This window comes from Porites lutea, chromosome 2 (assembly GCF_958299795.1).
Source record: "Porites lutea chromosome 2, jaPorLute2.1, whole genome shotgun sequence".
NCBI classification, from domain to species: Eukaryota; Metazoa; Cnidaria; class Anthozoa; order Scleractinia; family Poritidae; genus Porites; species Porites lutea.
This window is the reverse complement of record NC_133202.1, coordinates 30,369,742-30,389,934: the sequence shown is the minus strand read 5'-3', so window position 1 is coordinate 30,389,934 and position 20,193 is coordinate 30,369,742. Positions and strand designations below refer to the sequence as shown.

The following is a 20,193-nucleotide window of genomic DNA, read 5'->3' as shown; positions in this document are numbered from 1 at the left end:
GTTGTTGCGCAAAGTTTGAAACCGGTCAAACTTTTAGCCCCGTGCAAACGGACGCAACATTGTTGGCTTACAACTCCCAACATTGTTGGTAGTTGTTGCGCCCGTTTGCACGTAGCCTTACGCTAAGTTTGAAGCCGATCAAACTTTTAGATACGTCAGGAGCCGATAAGGCTACATGTACGTGCAAACGGACGCAAAATAACGCAACACGTCTTGTCTCGCACAGTTATTACAGCAAAATGGAAAAAGAAATTTCAATTTTAGAGGCGAAAAATTTTCCGGGTAATACTCCCTCAAGCGCCTTGTAAACGGAAGCAACATTGTTGGCCAACAACCCGCAACATTTGTTTTGTTCAGTGATCGCCGAAGCGTAGCGCAGCATTGTTGGATCTGTTTGTACAGCTCTTTCAACATTGTTGGGGCCACTTATGCTCATTACACACGGTCTCCAAAATCTTATGGGTTGTATCCTTCCCACGATGCACTGCAGGTCCCAACATTATTGGGAGTTGTTACATCCCTGTGCACCCCACTGCCAACACGGACGCAACAATTTCCAACATTGTTGGCCCAACAATGTTGGGAGTTGTTGCGTCCGTTTGTTGCACGTACCGTAGCTTAAGCGCAACCACGAGTCACGTTCAACCTCAGATCAGCCTCGTTCCTAGGCTCTCTCTTCAGCACTTTTGGCACGAGAGGCGAGGCTTCCACACGGGGTAAATACGAGGCAAAATAAGCAATTTCAGCTGTCGCCTTGAAGATGTCCGCACTGAATCATTCAGCAAAAGAGTGGTTAAAGTTTTAGATCAGAAAACTATAAAAGCAATTTAAATCTAGGATTTTAATGTGTAAAAACATAAAATGGCTCAGCTGAGCCCGAAAGCGTGTCAGAATGTTCGAAAACATAACTCCGTACCGTACAAAGGCAATACAATAATTGCGCCAGAAACGTGCAGCGAGTTTCGAAAGGAAAGCTTGCCTACGTACATGACATTATCGTTACGTACTTATTCTTATTCTCTTGGTAATACGTCAAGAATAATGTTCTTATTAATGAGATATCTTTGTCTCCAACGACAGTGCAATAATTGAACTATTTTAAAAAATTTGGACATCTTTTGAAACAAAAGGGCTAAGTGGTTTTAAATCCTATGGGAAGTTCTTTCATTGTCCATAAATCTTAGCAACGGTAAATCTATCCGAAGCCGTCAATATCGCAAAGCAGTTGCATCATGATTGTTAAGCCTGTTTTCCATACGATCGCTAAAAAGAGTCACCAGCGATCTCAACAATCGTGGGTGTTTATGTGGAAACCAGCCTCGAACAAGAACAGAGGTCTATCCCAACACAACACGCAACACGCTAAGATCTGGTTTCGATCTTTGAAGACGGTTGTTTCCAGAATATCCATGCAGTCGCTGAACTTTTTTTGCAACGATCCTAGCGGTCGCAATAACACCACGCTTTACTGTGCTAAAAGAGCCGGCTGAAGTGCATATCCTCCCAAAGCCGAACTATTAAGACGGAATCCACCAGGACCCTGAGTAATTTTGATTTTCAGTGGACAAAAAATCTTGTGCCAGAATGATTTAAAACATATTACATCCTTTTTTACATTTTTTTAAGGGCTAAAGATGTAATAAATCATCTGCAGTAACACCAAAAAAAATTTCTTATGGGAGCACGAGAAAATGAATGTCAAATTTTACAAAATTACACTTACACATAAAATTTTCAGAATTTTACCTGTGTAATCACAATTCTTGTAAAATTTGATATTCATTTTCTCGGACTTCATGAGAATTTTGTTCTGGTATTACTACAGATGATTTATTACATCTTAAGCCCTTGAAAAATGTTAAAAAGAATACAATATTCTTTAAATTATTTTTGGTACAAAGTTTTTGTCCACTGAAAATTAAAATTACTCAGTTTCCTGTTGGGTTCCGTCTTAAAACCTATTTGATAAAAGACTCCGACTTTCGTCAGAAAGGATTGGACTCTGTGACCTCATTCATAGGCCGTTAACATCCTTACACCTTTACCGCAAAACATTTAGAACAGACAAACATCTGACCCATGGCTCCGGTACTTCCAGAGATGGAGAAAGCAAAAGAATAAACGTATCAATAACATTAGCAAAGTATAAGTGAAAGTATAGCTTTGTTTTGACTGAACTGTCACTCATCCAGACAATATTCATGTTTCCAGCTCATCTTGTGGTTGGCCTTGAGACCCCCGCCTAGCCGGAGCACAATGCCTTTACTCGGCTACAAGATCTCGTCATATCATCGGTTGGCATCAGCTACTTTGCTGCCAAAGTTTTCAAGAAGTCATTAACGCGATCTTGCAGAGCTTCCACTGTCCCTGAGTGTCGTCTGTAAGCATTAGGTGATGCTGGAACAGGATTTAAGGTCGCTTGAGGGTCTTGCATGGCCTTTCGTAAAGGAGAATTCGGTGCTAAGGTGTTCAATTCGACTTGAGAGAGTTCCGATCCTCGGCGCACCGCTAGATTAGTTGGCAAGCCGGGCCTTGATCCCCTTCGTCGCATCAAGTCGTATTCCCCTGGAACTCCAATGGCCTCTAACTGTGATTCTCCCGAATTACTTTCTACCGAGAGCGAAGATAAAGACCTTGCAGGTGACATTGGTCGATTCGCTCTCAAAGGACTCAAAGACCTCCGTAACGAAGGTGACTGCGGTCTCTTCAAGTCAGGCAACATAGGCTCTGAAGCTGAATCTTTGTTTTGCGACTGTGCAGACAGCGGACGGAGGGTCGCCGCCATGCCAGAGCCCCTTCTTCCGAGCAACGGCGAGAGAGGTTGCTTGAGTCGAGGTGACATGGGAGCTTGTCCAGAAATCTTGTCCCTCAAGAGAGCTTCGTTCGTTTCGAGCGACAATGAAATTTTAGCGTTGGCAGAGGATCCTCTCCTGCGCTGCAGGATAGGAGAGTTGGAGGGAGAGGTAGAAACAGCAGAAGACCCCCTTCGCCGAAGGGAAGGAGAGGTTGGGCACCCTTCTGTTTTTCCCTGTTCTCCTTTTAACTGTAACAATTCAATCGCCGCCGATCCGCGTCTTCTTGAGTTCAGTGATGCTGATAATGTCTCATTTCTCTCTTCTTCTCCGTCAGCCGCCGCCGAAGCATCATGCGTCGACCCTCGTCTCTTAATTTCCGCCGAACTTTTTGCCAACTGAATCAAAAGCTTCGGTGACAGGTCTGTTATTTCAGGTGCTGTCCGACGACGTTGTCCGCCGCGCTCACTTTGCGCGAACACTTTCAGCAATTTTTGAGACTCTGCTTCACTGATTGCAGGATCTTCTGAAGGTGGGGAACCAACAGGAGAGGCGCATGGGGAAGACGTCTCAGGCTCATCCGCAACAGGCGAACCGCTTCTCTCTGAGTGCAGACCGGTATCAGCTTGCTGACTTTCACTGCTGATCAAAATTGCTGGATTGGTGCCGTCATTGTTATGTGACTCACCGCTATCACCAGACGATTCGATATATTCAGTTTCCTTTGATTCTTCCTGTTTGGTCTCCGGAGGTATTAAGCTACCCCTTCTCGAGCCACAAGGTGAAAGTAATAGCCTCCCTTGGCCAAGACTTAGGTTCAAAGGGTCTTCCGAAAGCTGCTCTTCGATTTCTTGAGTGTTTCGTTTTCGTCGGAAATCGTACTTAACGTCTAGCGACGTTTCACATATTTTTACCATAGACTTGCGCTCTAAGTCTTTGAGGGCTTTCATCTTTTTCTCAAGTTCTTTTTCAGCTAATTTTTCGTTCTTTAGCATCGTGGTTATCATACGATTGCCAAGTTTTGACATGCTCTTGTCTCTAGCTTTACCCTTAGCCGACATTTTGTCTAGAGCCACTTATTTCTTGCTACAATGCTCTCAAAACACCAGCTGAAGATTTTTCAATAAGGGATTCCAAAATTCAGCATCAAACTGACTGTACTTTGAAAGACGAAAATTCAATACCAATTTCAGGACTGAAGCGCACGAGTCTTGCTATTACTGGAATCAAGAATCATGAACTGAAGAACTGTTTGTCTGTTGAATAGTTTTGGAGGTTTTGGACATTTGCACACTTTTGTACTTTGGTTTATTGTTCTGCATGCAAATCGTTGTCGACTTTAGGATGGTACATGTTTGAAAATAGCTTAGGTACACAATAACTGTAATCTTGATTGGAGCACTTGGACACTAAGTAATTGTTCTGTTTGTTTGGTTTCCAGGATTTGTAAACAATTGCCTTGAGTAATTAAAGTGCTACTTTGACGCTAAAGAACTTATTTCACTTGTGTTTATTGGCACGAAAAGGATTTGAACATTTAGCACAAATCCAAATCGAACTACGTTTCTTTCTAGTAAAAATTGTAAGAGGCTAAAAAGAATATCGCTTGGCAACCTACTTCCTTGAAGTCGCCGTCCATCTTCCAAAAAAGAAGACAAATAATTGCTACGGCTTTGTGGCGATCGTGGAAACGATGCGTGTGGTTGTATCAGCTTCTTGCTAGTACAAGACTCATTAAAGCTTTTTCTGAAGCTTTATGAATAAAAATTCAATTAAACGTTAGAGCCCGTAAAACTCAGCTGATATTAAAAAAATTGACCACCACTTCAAAGGTTTTGTGTCCCTTTGTTTAGCATTTCGAATCCTGGGCCCCGTTGGGAATAAAGGTCTTATGTTGTTGATGGCGAGAAATAATTTTGAATGGAGGTCAGATTGAATGCTCCTAAAACTGAAGAAAATCGTAAACTGCGTTGAAGCACGTTTACTGGTGACATATATAGTTTGACAAATCAATTAACAACAAGATTAACGCTACAAACAGTATGAGAATTTAACTCAGTGGTGTGACGGTAGGGGAGGGGAGGGAAGCTCAAAGATTTGGTATTATCAACCCAGTTGATAAGGCTTAGTGGTAGCCTGTGTACAGACCTCTCCCTCCCCTTCTCCGATTTTTACTGAGGGGAGGGGAGGTCCGTACAGAGGCTGGCTTAGTGGCCACCCAAATTAGTTTTTGAGCAGCGTGAACTAAATAAAGCTGCGAGACACCGAGGCAGGTAAAAGGATATCAGAGCAACTCGAAACAAACAGAGCACCTCGACAATAACACGGGAAACTTGTAAAAAAAATCCGAGTTCTCCCATCAGGAGTCAAACTTATGACCTTCTGGATACTAGTAGTTGCTCTACCCCTAGGCTATAGGTAGCCTGTTCAGATAGACGTTCAGATAGTGCGGAGTGACACAAAATGGAGAGCGATGAAAAAAAAAGCGGAAAAAGAAGGAAGGAGAGAGGAGACAGTTTTTTCACTCTCTCGTCCCCTAGCTGTTGTTTCCTGCTCACTTCGTTTCATCTTTGCGCCGTCCCGTCTCTTACCTAGTGTCATTACGGCGTCTTCCCAGGCCTTCTCGGTTACTACGTTTCGATGACGTATCCGAGACTACTCGCTCGGACCACGTGACCCGAAATGCATAGGCCGCGCTAAGCCGTCCTCACTATCTGAAGGCCTGGAACAGGAGGAAAATCGTTGAAGCTATAAAGTCCTTAACTGGCTCCGTCAAGAGAGAATAATCTTTTTGATTCATGAAGAAAACATTCGGATCAACTTAGGTTTCTGGGAAACTGTCCACCTACCACTCCCCTAAGCTAACATTAACACTTACTTCTCACTTAGTGCAAAATGTTGGCTTAAGGGAGGGGAAGGTGGGCAGTTTCTCGGAAATGTAAATTGATACAAACATTCGGTATACTTTTAGGATTGCTAATATTGCGGGGAACGTTAATAGAGGACGTGCGCACAGCTGGTGCGCAATGATATAAAACCGGAGCCCTTTGGCTCCTGTATAAAGGTGATGGTGATTTAATAAATCAGGTGAATTCAGAATCATGTCTCGTCCGTCAATGACACCATTTTGATATCATGATTCACTAGAGAATCATTCACCACCGAATTCACATTAATTCATCGGGGCTTCCTGTTGTTAAACTTTTATTCTTAAAACCACATTTAGCTGTGATGATGCCTTGTGGAAAAAATAAAAAGAATTTGTTTTTATCACTTGTTGATCTCACTTAACTTTACTCCCTGATATCTTCATACAAATTCTCTTGCGGACAAAACTACACCATTTCTTCCTAGGAATTAGTGATAAAAGATCAAAGCATTTTCCCTTAGATGATCATTTTATTAATTCTCATAACCTTATCTCTTGATTATGTATTAATTTTGTTACTAGAAAATCGATGTTGGTCACTATAGGGACTTAACGGGGAAAGGTGATGCTTCCAGCTTTTTTAGCTATACATGGAGAGGGTAAGTCGGTCAGTCAGTCATCTGCACTACACGTATCCGATCCTAACAACATTCACCATATACTTGAAAAATATGGAACTACTACAGGTTCTAGACTAGAACATTTGCCCCCGCAAGACATAAACCACCCCAAAAAGATGTCGGTTGAAACGTATCTCTCTGCTTTTGGGTTAAAAAAAGGCGATCAAAAAGATCCCCTAAGAGTAGGGTGGTACTTCCATAAAACGAAGGGCCAACAAACTGGCAAAACAAAACTGAATGCAGGGCTTGCACTACGGCAAAGGCCTGATTTAGTATAGGCCAATATTTCGGCTAACAAAGTTACAGGGCCAGAGCTATACCGAAAGAAAAATATATTGCTGGTTTTCAGTATCACGCCATTCAAAATAGACCAAAATAAAAATCAAAACCGTTCAATAGATAAAGTCCAGAATCTGGGAAATGAAAGGAGGTAATATACAAAGACCCTCGCCAAGATTCAGGTCAGAGGAATATTTCGTATACGAGATATCTGAAGAAATGTTTTACCCAAACTTACAGAGATTTGTATGGAGACGCCACGCCGGTGCTCACCTGAATGAGCTCCAACATGGCGGACGGAGACCAACAGAAACATCTGTTATCGAGTTTTGCCACAAAAGCGTGAATTTATTCTTCGAGAAACTCATAAACATTAAAGTAATACTTTTTCTAATACATGAACTGTTTAGATAGCAAAATTTCCTGAAATAAGTCATTTTTTTAACCTACATGCGACAGCTCTCTTGGCCGTCATGTAAATGCAACGTCACTCAAAAGCTTAGAAATTCAAGCGTACTCTATCACAAAACCAAGAACCCTTTTGAAGCGAAAATTAGTAGGAAATACAAATTAGCTGCTCTAATGCATCGTGAAAGTAAAATCTCGGAAGGATCGATAGTTTTTTAGTTTGAATTTTAGTGACGTCCTGTGAAAGCCAACAAATATCTATCACAAGGTTTGGTTATATCAAGGCTTCTGTCCACATAATATGCTATTATAAAGTATAGGAGTCAAGGACTTTGGTATATCGAGGTTCTACTACAATGGGCGGGCTCGGGCGGGCTCCTTTTATATGATTCCCCCCGTCCAGTCCCCTCTCGCTTTAGGGCACCGAATGAGAGACACCCTGGGGTGGGGACGAGATTGTTTACACCCATTTCAAATGGCGCATATTTTTTCTCATCTCATGTATCACGAGAGGAGCCTTGTCCTCTCTTGCATGTATTCATTTCGTTTCTTTTTACTTTCAGCGTTGTTAATGTTACGTTGTTAAAAGCTCCGCCGGCATATTGAATTCGGAGGCACCGTCTCCTGTGGTTTCGTTATGATCACTGTGGAATTGTTTCTTGGTTTGTAAATAGATTATTGTTTGCTTCCCTTTAGATAGTCTCCTTCGCAGCCATTTTTAGGCTCGTCATGCAACGCTCCTCCCCGGAAAGCAATGCAAAAAGAAAAAAACAAAAAAAATAAACTACAACTGTGTTGGTTAGCGCGGATCAATGGCTCTTGCGCCGATGTGTTCCTTCCGCTGACACCATCCTCCCTCCCACCAAAAATATCGTAGACAGAAACCAAAATATGCAGTCTACGAAAATAACTTCCTTTTCTTCTGTAGAAAGACGACACTTGAATGTGATCAGCAATTAGCACACATACTTGTTGCATGTACATATAGGTCATATAGACGGTAAAAGTTTTTACGATGGATTGGATTGGTTGGAGAGAGAAGAAAAACTCTTGACGTGACTTTTAAAAAATGTTCCAAAAGGCTTTTGGTTGTGTCTAAGTCTTTCTAGCGGGTGAAATCTCGCAAACACTTTTTGTCCATTCAACTGCGTTTATTTATCAGCGAGCCATCTGGTTGTCTGTCAATAAGCTGGTCCTTGTCGTGCCCCGAGGGCAAATTCTTTTCTAAAACTGTTTAAATTTACGCGCTACACTGAGTTAGAGAGAAGCAATGGATTTTCGAAACCATACTGCAAATAACTGATGTATGTTTTTTTCAGCGTAAATTGCTTTCGATTAAAATTAGGTGGCTTAAGCAATGCAACAACCACGGTGACGAATACGAAAACACTTAACGTCATGTAAAAAGTGAATTCGCGCTGCTTCAAACTTCATCCCGTTCAATTTATCAAATGTTCGCCGATTTTTCTGAAGTTGAGGGACTGTATTGAAATTCATGAAAGACCGTCGTTGCTCGTCTGCGACGTGAAAATGCCCAATTTCACGTGATCACAAGACAACGAGTTTCCTTTTTTTTCCTGACCTTCGATATATGATAATTTAAGCGTGATAAATTTCGAATCAGCGCGAATTCACTTTTTACGTGACGTTTCCGTAGCAGTCGCCGTCGTTGTTGCTTAAGCTCACCAGGGAGGCATGACCGCGGCGGCAATTAAGAAAAAGCTTGTGTGCCTTTTATTGATCTTGTGAGATAAAAAGCGGGCGGATAATTTAAATTTCATATTCAAACTCAACCCACTCATTTAGCAGGTGATCTTTACCGACCGTGAAAAAACATTAAAGATCAGTAATATTTTTTATTTCTCAATTATTTTCAAATACATGCATATCTTTTTGTTCACTTTGATAAAAAAAAGGCATCAAAAGCGATTCCAACGAAACATTTTTTGCTCCAGTTGTTCGAAAGGCGATTAGCGCTTAACCAAGGGTTAAATTTAACCGGGTTTCTTTTTCTTTCGTTCATTAGCATTTTCTCGGGTATTTTTCTCTGTTATTTTTATGAGCATCCAATCATCAACTTGTTGACAAAAAGAATTAAACTGAATATACTTTTTAAGCTTTCATATCTGAATTCAAATTTCGCACTTACCGGGGGTTATCTAAACCCAGCTTTGAACAACGCGGCCCTCTAACATATTTTTAAAACCTTTTATAGCTCATTGCCTCAGATTAGAGACTTAGAATTAAGGATTACCCCACCTGAATTAAGAAACCAAATCGGGTTTCATGGCTTTTTTTTTTAACTGGAAAGTTCTTTAAAAACTCAGTCTTGCTTTCTCAGCCGAGGAAGTAGTCTGTTGTTGTTACACGTAGAGTTCACGTGGAGTTGACTGACGCAAGAAATTTTCGCGCCAAACTTTACTCAAATTTGATTGGACACCTTTATTGCTATTGTTTTTAAAACCAATCAAACAAATGTTTTGTAACCAGAGACCGTGAAAAACCGCGCTTTTCCGCGTTTTAGAGTTCATACAATGTTTTGATTTTGAATATTCGCGCGCTGGACGGCAAAGGCACAACAGCTCCCACGAGAGTGTTTACGGTGAAACCTTTTTGTTCTTGTTCTGTGCTTTTTGATCGACCATGCCTCCTATTCCAGTCGTAAACGGTGATGTTGGCGAGAAGCTGGCAAATGAATCGGCGTCTAGCGAAAGCCTTGACCAGTCGAATTCCTTGGACAAAACGGAGGAACCCTTTTTACCGGCCGAGGAGAAGAGCGGAGATCCCGAAAAAATCGCTTTGAAAAAGAACGTCTCACTTATCAATGGTATTGGCCTTATTGTGGGTACAGTCATCGGCTCTGGTATCTTCGTCTCTCCGAAAGGTATTCTCGAGGAATCAAACTCAATCGGGGCTTCTCTACTTGTTTGGCTTGGTTGTGGCGCTTTAGCTTTGTTTGGTAGCCTCTGTTACGCAGAATTGGGAACGTGTTTCAAGAAGTCGGGCGGCGAATATGCTTATCTCATGGAAGCTTTCGGTAGGATCCCTGCCTATCTGTTTGCTTGGACATCAGTGCTGATCATTCGACCGGCTTCAGGCGCCATCATTGCATTGATATTCGCGGAGTATGTAACCAAACCGTTTTATCCTGATTCACCAGCCCCGACCTATTTGTTGAAGCTTTTGGCTTGTTCGTGCCTGGGTAAGTGATTACTACTACTACTACTTTTTGATTCATTATAAACCAGGATAAGTTCGTGATTTTCTTGTTTTATTTTGTTTCGCACGTTGTTGTAGCAAGCGAAATGTGGCTTTTGTATTGATCTAGTTTTGTACGGAGCTGTGTTCATTGTCGCAGCTGGTAGAAACGTGGACAAACCTGCCCTAAGGCTTGGCGGGAATTTCTGTTTTGTAAACTAAATTGCTTTTTATTTACAGTTTTCAGTGAGATACCACCAAGGTTACCGGCCGTTAACTCCTTTATGTTTTAGTAATGAAAAAATTGTATAGACTAAGTTCAAGTCCTTGAGCGATACCGACAAATTTCATTTTTATTCCCAACCACGTGCTTTCAGCTCGAACACTGCGACTAAAATCTGGTTAAAAAAATCGCGATACGGTTTTATCGACCTTATTTTCTGAATTAAAACTTGAAATACGAGCAATTATCTTTATTGAACGTTTGTACTGTTACGAATCGCAAAAGATGACGATCCCTTTTGTAATATTTTGGTCGCCATGTTTCGTGATTGCGTCAGATATTTGTTATTCTGAACCATTGGAGTGTGAAGCAATCCGGCTTAACATTCCTTAGTTCACGTGGGGTTGCTTGGAGAACTTCCATGACATTTCTTCATTCCAAAAATAGTGGAGAAAAAAAATATGGGGGAAGATATTGAAAACAGTCCTTTGAAAATGTGCCAAACCTACACGATATTGCCCTGTAAAATTAATTTAGCTTTTGGTTACCCAAAAATAGAGTATCATTGCCCTTAATCTGATCAATTAAAAAAGTGTACTCTTTTATTTGTGTTATTTTTTTGAACCCCTTCATTCATTATGCATCCTACACTCATGCTTCTATATATCATGAGGCTCATAAGGAGATTATAAAAGGCTTTTGATTTCTGCTTGCACATGGGTTGATTGTATCATTGAATCACTCATTAGACATAATATTATATGGAAATTGTTTTTTAGGGCAATACAGGTGTATCTAGTCTTTAATCAAAACAGAACTTCTTAAATTCCCTTAAAAAAACCGTCATCTTTGATAGAAAACTGCAAAATTATGTTACAAAATTTGTGTTTTTCCTTGGAGCACACATATTCTGTACATTTGGAAATTTAAGTAAAGTTTTGAATGTTTTAGATGTCTTGAGCAATATATTATGAGTACAAATTTTTAGAGCATTTACGTTAAAGTATTGATTAAAAAAAAGAGACCTCTTAAAAACCCAAATGGTTTATCTATCTTTAAATCTTAATTCAGAGGGAAAAGAGATACCTCTAAAATAGTTTTCCAGGGTTTTCATTAGGAGTTCTAGTACACATGTGTAGCGGGAGAAAGGTGTAACATTAGAGGAGAATATTTTGAAAAGAGGCTCCACATCTAAATAAAAATAGTCATAGTCCACTGAACATTAGCCAGAGAATTCTCTCATTTCTGATGCCTAATGAACACCTTGGTTTTTCATTTACATTTACATTCCCTCCCCCCCCCATCAATTCACTTTGTTAATAAATTGATTGGTACACTCCCTATCCTCTATTGGCTCAATTTACTCAGGAAACCCCTTTGGACTTTGACAGTTACAGCATGTAATAAATAGTGTCTTTTGAGAACAGAGTGGCTTTTTTGTCAGAATAAGCACACTGTAAAAGCAGAAGGAAAATGAAATATCCTGCGTTTAAACTTTGGCCCTTACATATGCACTATTGACCAAGCGTAAAGTCAAGATAGTTGGTTATTGGCCAAGTTCTTTTTTTGTGTTTTTATAAACCACAACAAAATCAAGGTCCATTAAAACTCAAAGAAAAGAATGAGATAACTAACTATTCAGCTGTTTTTTACCACACATTCTTGACCAATAAAGGATTTTATTTGGCCAACACAAATAACTATACTTGCCGGAGAAAGAAGGTGATTCCGAGAGGCAGAGTGATAGACCAAAAATGAACAATTTCAGAATGAGGAATGACTGATACACATTATGGAGGATTGTAAATCAATTTTGGTTGCAACAAAATATCTGATGGAGACCCATGACTAATATCATTGTTAATATTCTCACTATTTTCCAGTGATACTCACTGCTATTAACGTCTGGAGTGTGAAGTGGGCTACTCGAATTCAGGACATTTTCACATATGCAAAGCTTTTGTGTATTGTGATGATAACCATCATTGGCTTTGTTGAACTTGGAAAAGGTACAAAAATGTTCATTGTCATAAAAAACTATCCACTGACATTTCAGCTTCACACAACCATTGTATTCTGACTTAATTTTCTTCAAATTATTTATGTCTAAAGGAAAGACTGAACATTGGAAGGATGGATTTGCAGGGTCAACTACAGATGTTGGAAAAATTGGAATGGCATTTTATATCGGTCTGTGGGCATATGATGGATGGTGAGTTGGCAGGCATTTTCCTTGGTTTTTTCTCATACAGGCTGCATTTTAGGGTATTTTTCACAACTAATATTTTTGGTAGGAGTGGAGTTGGGATTGTTCTCTAAGTGTTTTAATGTAAAAAGTAAAATAAATAATGGTGAATACTCTGTGAAGGTATAAGAGAATTATAGTAAGTGACTGATTTTGAAATGAAACCTGAAGGAGCTAGTTTAGCTAAGCACAGAATTTTTGGTTTTTGTACAAAGACTTTAGTCTCGCAACAATGTTGTTTTAAGTTTAGTGGTGATCTAACGTGTAAATGTATAGGCCATAGTTTCTGTGGTTGAGAGAGGGTTTTTTGCTCTTATAATAATATTGGACATTGGGCAACCACAGGGAATTAAGACTTTGTGACAACTGATCAGTTTTGCTCCCTGGAGAATAGGGAAGGGTACTGGGCCTTAGTTTTAGGGGCATTAAAAAAATTTTTGGGACATTTCCCTCTATTCAAATTCAAGCTTTTTAGCTCGGGATACAGGTTATCTCCTTAAAGATGCACAAGATACTGAGCTGATTTGCGCATTGCTATGTTACAGGAACAACCTCAACTACTGTACAGAAGAAATGAAGCACCCTGAAAAGTATGTAACTCTGAAGAACTTAGGAGATATTTTCAGTCTTAAGCTTTCTTTTTTAGATTCTTTGTGTCATTATACTTTTCATTATCTGATGCCGGTAGATGCCCTTCATTTCATTCTAAACCATCTCCAAATTAAGTTATCTCAAAGTACAAATGACCTGCAATCCCAGGATATTAACCAATCAATACCTGTTTCTTTATGGATGTTGTCTGTTGATAAGCCATTATGTCAAGCCCTACTATTTAATCACAAAAGGTGCTTACAACCTAATGATTATGTATTACTCATTTTTACCTACAGAGATATGCCTAGGGCTATAGTCATTGGTATCTCCCTAACCACTGTGTGTTACTTGATGGTCAATGTGGCCTATGTAACTGTATTGGGATCAGCTGGGATTCTGGCATCTGAAGCAGTGGCAGTGGTGAGTTTAGGGAGGCACAAATTTCCAACTTTACATTCTAAACTCTATGTATATTACCCAGACAACTTTGAATTGATACCATTTACTGAGTCGTTTGTTTGCCTTTTCCAGAGTTTAGCTGGGTCATATAACCTTCTATGTCTTCAGGGCTATCACTAAGCACCTGGGGTCCAAGATTTCCCACGCTCACTATAAGGATAACCCCCAGCTACCTTCTTAGGAATCAAAAGAAAAATAAAAGCAAAAGAACTTTCTAGCTGTTCAATTCTGTCTACTAAAAGCATATAACCAACAACTTGAAATCTCACTGACAGCCCTGATGATTTGCCATTGAGTTCCTCTAATCATGACAGTAGGGAGCTACGACGACGACCACAACAATGACTTCAAAAAAAAAACAATAGGTTTAACAATTAAAATAACAGCCCTGCACGTGCATCACACTTTTTAGTACATTTCTTTGATGTCCACTGCACGACTATGACATGAAACCTCCTAATTTCACGTTTTATGGAGGACGTGGACGTACGACAACAAATTTTCCTTTATCTTTTTAAACCTGAATAAAATCCTTAAGAATTCAACTCCAGGAAAAGTCGCCTGCATTTGACATATCGAGCGGGTCCAAATAGATGCAATTAAGTTTGAAAGAACGCAAATTCATTTTTTTACAGATGTTTTCACTGCCATCGTCGTCGTCATCCTTGCTTAAGGTCCGTAATGTTGTCCAGGTGGTTTGCTGGTTCCATCCAGTCTATCCCACCAGAGAAACTTATCCTCAAACAAGTTCATGTTCTTTCCCTGTGTTTCTGTTGATATTTCCCTCGGTCTGACTTAATTTAGTCCACTGACTGCATATCGAAAGAAATAAGTCATCCCTCCCTAAATCTTTCTTTACAACTCTCTTAGTGAGATTCAGGCAACTTAATTCATTTTTGTGTTTACGAATAGTTTTACAATGCATTTTTTGTTTAAATATTAATTTAGAGTGTTGGCAACTTGTACCTTGGACCAGTACATTGGATTGTTCCTGTTTTTGTGGCTTGCTCGACATTTGGAGCTGTCAATGGACTTCTCTTCACTAGTGGAAGGTTTGTTTCAACAATCCTTGGCCCTACTATGCACATTTTATGATGTTTAACCATTTAAATAGTCAGGGTAAGTTAGAGTATTATATTGTTACCTCTGCTTGCTTTCCAGGCTAGTGTATGTTGCTGCTCGAGATGGCCTAATGCCTCCTCTGTTGGCCATGATTCATGTTAAGAGATTCACTCCTTTGCCATCCCTCTTTTTCACAGTAAGTACAAGTCTATTTTTCTACAGTAGGCCTAGTTTGGTTTAGATGGGGACCAATGACCGTTTTTGACAATAAACACATTGATGTTTCATGACACGTGTTTTAACCAACTTCCTCTCTTGATTCCAGACGATTGTTGCCATTTTGATGTTAATTCCAGAAGCTAGCAGCTTCATAACCTTGGTTGATTTCTTCAGCTTTGCTGCCTGGTTGTTTTATGGTAGTACATTTGCAGCCCTTCTGTGGATGCGACGATCAAGAGCAAATGTAGAAAGGCCTTACAAGGTAAGCCAGAATTGCTGGTAATAGTAACTGTTGCACAGCCATCACTGTTTGGAATTGTTGGATAAAGCATATGCCATATTCTTGTACTGCCAAATTTTATAAAATTCCTGATCCCCCACCCTTAATAATAGCCATATAAATTGTGTTGAAAATTGTGAGAATCGTGTCTCTTATAGGGCGTCTTGACTGATGCATCAGCTGATATGTTGGTAAACTGTTGGTCATATTGGTCACCATATTGTTTAATTCCCCAGATTAACCAGTTACCAAATTGCAGGGTATTTTCATTTATTGACGGACGGACCTCATCCAGAAACTTCAAATTTGTGGCTACTCTTTTTCAGTTTCCCTCCCCACTTGGTTTCCCAAGGGACCTGACATAAGTGTTTTGTTATATTTTTAATCTTTCACTTCAACAGTAACAAAAGAATAACGGAGTGAATCAAATCAGTTGACTCCGTTCTTATAAGAACACAAATTTAATTTTCAAAACCTCTGAATCACTGAATGAATGATTTACACAGTACTTTCCTTATCTTATCTGCGTCTTTTTCCTCCACTAGCTGCTCTTTCTCTTCAGGGATAACTTTGAAAATCGTTGCTTTTTAGCTTTTTTGGAGGCTTCATGTTTGTGTTGTAATTCTTGTTAAGTTCATCCTCCCCCCACCCCCCCCCCCCCAAAAAAAAAAAACTGGCATTGTTTTTCCCAACTTCTATCATGCCACTTTCCACCATGCTTTGATCACATGCTGCAATGTATCCTGAACAGGTTACATTTGCTCAATGTATCACAATTGGGATACATTTGATTTTAGTCAAGGCCATGTGACCAAGAATGAACCAGTGGCAGTCCCTGTTTACTTGAGTGAAAGTCTAGGAATATAACAATACTATTTGTTTTATACTTCAGGTAAATATCATCATACCCATTGGCATGTTGCTTGCCTCTATTTACCTTGTTGTTGCACCAATCACAACTGATCCATGGGGATCTCTCATAGCTCTGGCAATAATCGTGGCAGGTCTCCCATTCTACTGGCTGTTCATTTACAGTGATAAGGCACCAAAATTTATCCTTAATGCAGCAGGTAAGACTCAGATACTTAGAGGATACCTAACCCTAACCCTAACCCTAACCCTAAATATCTTGCTAAGAAAGACTACATGTTCTCAGCTTTAGTGTTGCCTCAAGCCTCTGTGCTCTTTGCTTGCCTTTTAGTCCCTGCAATATAGGGGATGTTACATATGTTCTGCTTTCATTATTTTGTGGTGAATTATGTCCATAACAATGTTTGGCCCATAAAAGTTTATTGAACTTCTAGAGCATGATGTATGCAATGTGTTATGTAATTAGATCTCTGTACATAGCCAACATGGTTGCACACATGTAAAGTGGTGGGTATTTTGGGAGGGCAAGATGGTTACATTTAGTTAAATGGATACATTGAGAAATATCAGCCTTACTGGAACTTATGTCCACTATTATAATTATTATGTAGATCATTAACTCTTCAGTTTACAAACTTTAAGATTATCAATTAGATGAGTATTCTGTCAATGACAAATTGCATTTTTTTTCCAGATATGTTCACAGCCTGGTGTCAGCGGGTAGGGAACATGGCTTTTGAGGATCCTGACACTGTGCCAGTTGAAGTATAAAGAGTTGTAAGAGTATTACACAGATTAATCATGTTTACAAAATTAATGGCAAATGTCGATTTGTACCACATGTCCAAGTTTTCCTTTACTACTCTATCACTGTTTTTTGTACAATAAAATGTACCTGCAAAGAATTATTAGTAGTAGCAGTTTCATGTTAATATCACCCAGGAAATTATTATGAACCATTTTTATCTGTCCATTTGCTAATTTGAGAACCTGACATTTGCCAATTGCTGTAAACATGATTCGTAATCATTCCATTGTCATAAATCTTTTACTTGAGAGTAAATATAAGATAACGTCCATCTTAACTGCAACATGCAGTCAATGTGTCAGTAAAGTGAAAAAATATATTTATTTGTTTGATTTTTTTCATATGAAAATATTTTATACCTTTTGCTGACTAGTTATGTATAGTATATATTATTTTAATATAACATCAAAAAAATGTTCTATTAATGGACAAAAAATTCTCCTCTACTTTAGATTCCATATAAAATGCATTGTACCATTATTTTAGTTAAAGCAAATGTTTTGGCTAAAAAAATCCACAATATAAAAACATCGTAACAAGTGTTGATTTATGACAAAAATCAACTTCCTACACGGCTAGTTTGAAACTTGTATATTCAAAGCTTGTGACGGAAAGAAATGTCAGAATCATGAAGTTTCCAACCAGACAAGCTGCCAATATATTTTCATACTTAATTGAAGGGCACATCAAAATCTATTGATTTTACGTCTTAACTTTGTAGTTATTTAGTTATTTGTAGGTATGAATTTCTCATTTGATCTTCATCAGAATTTTCAGAAAAAGGACTGTATTGTTTCATTCGAAGACTTTCAGTCAAAACTCATAAGCAAAACAGCCAATGAATTTTTTGTGCATGCTAAAAATAAGTTTCTATTGCTTGGAAATGTTTTACACCTTCATATTCAAGTGTTTTTGTGCGACTTAACCCTTTAAGCCCCAGTACCCACATACAAATTCTCCAAACTGATCTCCATACATTTTCTTAAAGAATTAATTGAGAGAATTTGATAATAGATCAAGGCATATTCTCTTGGATGATCATTTTTTAAATTCTCATAACTTATCTCTTGAAAGTGTATGGATGTTGTTAGGAGAAAATTGATCTTGGTCACTGTTGGGACTTAAGGGTTAACACAAGAGGATAGGACAAAGGGGGAATCTTAGGGCGTTGGCGGGGATGTGAGAATTTCAATTAAGTTAGTTTTAGAGTTTGTAATTAAACGGAAGTCTAATTCCTGAGACGTCGACACATTTTAATTAATTTATTGTTTGTAATGTCATCATGTCCATGTGTGACTACCTAAAAGCAAACAATGCAGAATACTGTGAAGGCGACTGTTGAATTCTCTCATGACAACACTCAGTAAAAGTTTGCGGACCTCTCAAGAGACCAACTTCCAATTAACTTCTAGCGTTTATTGGTCCAAAAATAACTTAGGTGAAATTCACATATCCCAAGGGCTAGACTGGGCGTGTCTGTTCGATTATTCCCTGTCAGTCAACAACAAAGTTAAAGGCCTGTTTGTCTGTGTGGCATTTGTTGTTCTTTAACCTGTTATTCAAATATATAAATTATCCTTTCTTCGTCCATACAATGCTTTTAAGATGTTGTATGGAGAATTTGTTACAGTATAAAGGGTGCTCACCTTGATGGTCATAACTAAGTTAATGCATCAGCTCTTTGACTGAGTAATGGTTACTGGAAGAAATATATGGATAATGATCACAAGTGGGGAGTTTCTGGGTGTTGCAGATGGTTTGATCCTAAAACAGCATTTATTCGATTTAAGAGGCCTTGTTAGTGTAGAATGTTCCAATAAGCGACATAGCCTTTTAACAGCAACATAAGACTAGATGAAATGACGTCAAACGACATAAAGATGGGTTAAATACTGACAGGGACATGACCTACTCTTCGAACCCTGAAACAAACTTGTTTGAATTCAGACTAGGGACATGCATACCCCGCCTCCTGACCTAAGAGGGCCTCATTGAACGCCTCAGGTGGAAGTAAAATTACCAATACATACCACCTTCAGATGAACGCTGCACCCAATCATAAGAACACAGCGTTTATTCAATGATTATAAGAAAAAACTTGGTGCAGCTTTATTATCTACACCATACTGACAATAAAGATTCTTTCTCAGCAAGAAAAGAAACGCTAAAATTTGCGGGTTTAATCGAGTAAATACGGTAATTCAGTCCAAAAGTTTAACAAACCAATGATGGATCTGGCCACTGCAAGATGGACAGCGGTCAACTAACAGTGGTTTCTGCAACATCCAAAACACTCACAAATAACTGACGAGGTTGGGGTTTTCAGGTAAGGTCAGTGGCAACCTTACGCTAAATTACTTGACTAAAAACTAAATATTAGATTGAATATAAAAAGATTCACACAAAGGGATGTTGCTGACTGATGAATTTTGAAAACCCAAATCATTGTCACAGTAACTTTTATACTGTTAGATTAGTTTGACTATATTGTCAAGTTATTGTAGGTAGTTGTCGCTTCCGGTGAAGTCCATATAAAAATGTTTAGAATGTAATCCAAATGGTGGGGAAAGTTGTAAACGTAATAAGCCATTAGCATGCAAATTCAAGTTATCAAAATGTTATTATAACCATTAATGCTTAGCAGTAAAAGTTGTAAAGATCTCATTGGTGGTCTTGTATATTTAGCTAATTTATGTTGTTAATGTGGAAATATTATAACCAGGCCTCAGTTGTTCAAAAGCTGGATATAGCCCTGTCCAGCATAATGCATTCTTATTTACTGGATTTAAGAATTATTCCTCTAGCCCGAATGGGCACCGAGTCAATGGCCCATGAGGGCGAGAGGAATAATTGTTTTAGAAAATATCGAGACAAAACAACTTTAGATAGTTAAAGCTAGACTTTAATCCTTTTTTGCCGCCAAAAAGCTGGCGCTTTTCGCTACTAATGGGTTATAACATATAGGCTAGTAGTAGCTTTACCAATCAGAATGCAGCATTAATAATAGACCACCAGCTGGATTTTACTAAAATGATTTATCCGGTGGATGGCTCTATCCAGCTTTTGAACAACTGGGGCCAGCCAAGTTGTAAACGTTAAGTAAATAAAGTAAAACCCAAAGCTGTGTAAAGCAATTTCATTTATCAAAGCAAGTGTATCATTAAAATAAGACTTGCAAACAACTTTATGGACTTGGTCCCTTGAGTA

General features: G+C 38.9%; 2 protein-coding genes across 2 annotated transcripts; one reads left to right on the top strand and one right to left on the bottom strand.

Moving 5' to 3' along the window:
- Window positions 1-2,305: 2,305 nt before the first annotated feature.
- Window positions 2,306-3,859, bottom strand: LOC140926821 (uncharacterized). The gene has a single exon (XM_073376507.1). The coding sequence runs from the start codon at window positions 3,851-3,853 to the stop codon at window positions 2,306-2,308; it is 1,548 nt and encodes a 515-aa protein (XP_073232608.1). The 5' UTR covers window positions 3,854-3,859.
- A 5,704-nt stretch (window positions 3,860-9,563) lies between these two features.
- On the top strand, window positions 9,564-20,168 carry LOC140928278 (b(0,+)-type amino acid transporter 1-like). Its single transcript, XM_073378016.1, has 10 exons — window positions 9,564-10,230; window positions 12,333-12,458; window positions 12,562-12,661; window positions 13,240-13,284; window positions 13,585-13,708; window positions 14,696-14,799; window positions 14,909-15,005; window positions 15,135-15,290; window positions 16,201-16,378; window positions 16,873-20,168. Exons 1-10 carry the CDS (start codon window positions 9,672-9,674, stop codon window positions 16,947-16,949), a joined length of 1,566 nt encoding a protein of 521 aa, XP_073234117.1. The 5' UTR covers window positions 9,564-9,671; the 3' UTR covers window positions 16,950-20,168.
- The last annotated feature ends 25 nt before the right edge of the window (window positions 20,169-20,193 follow it).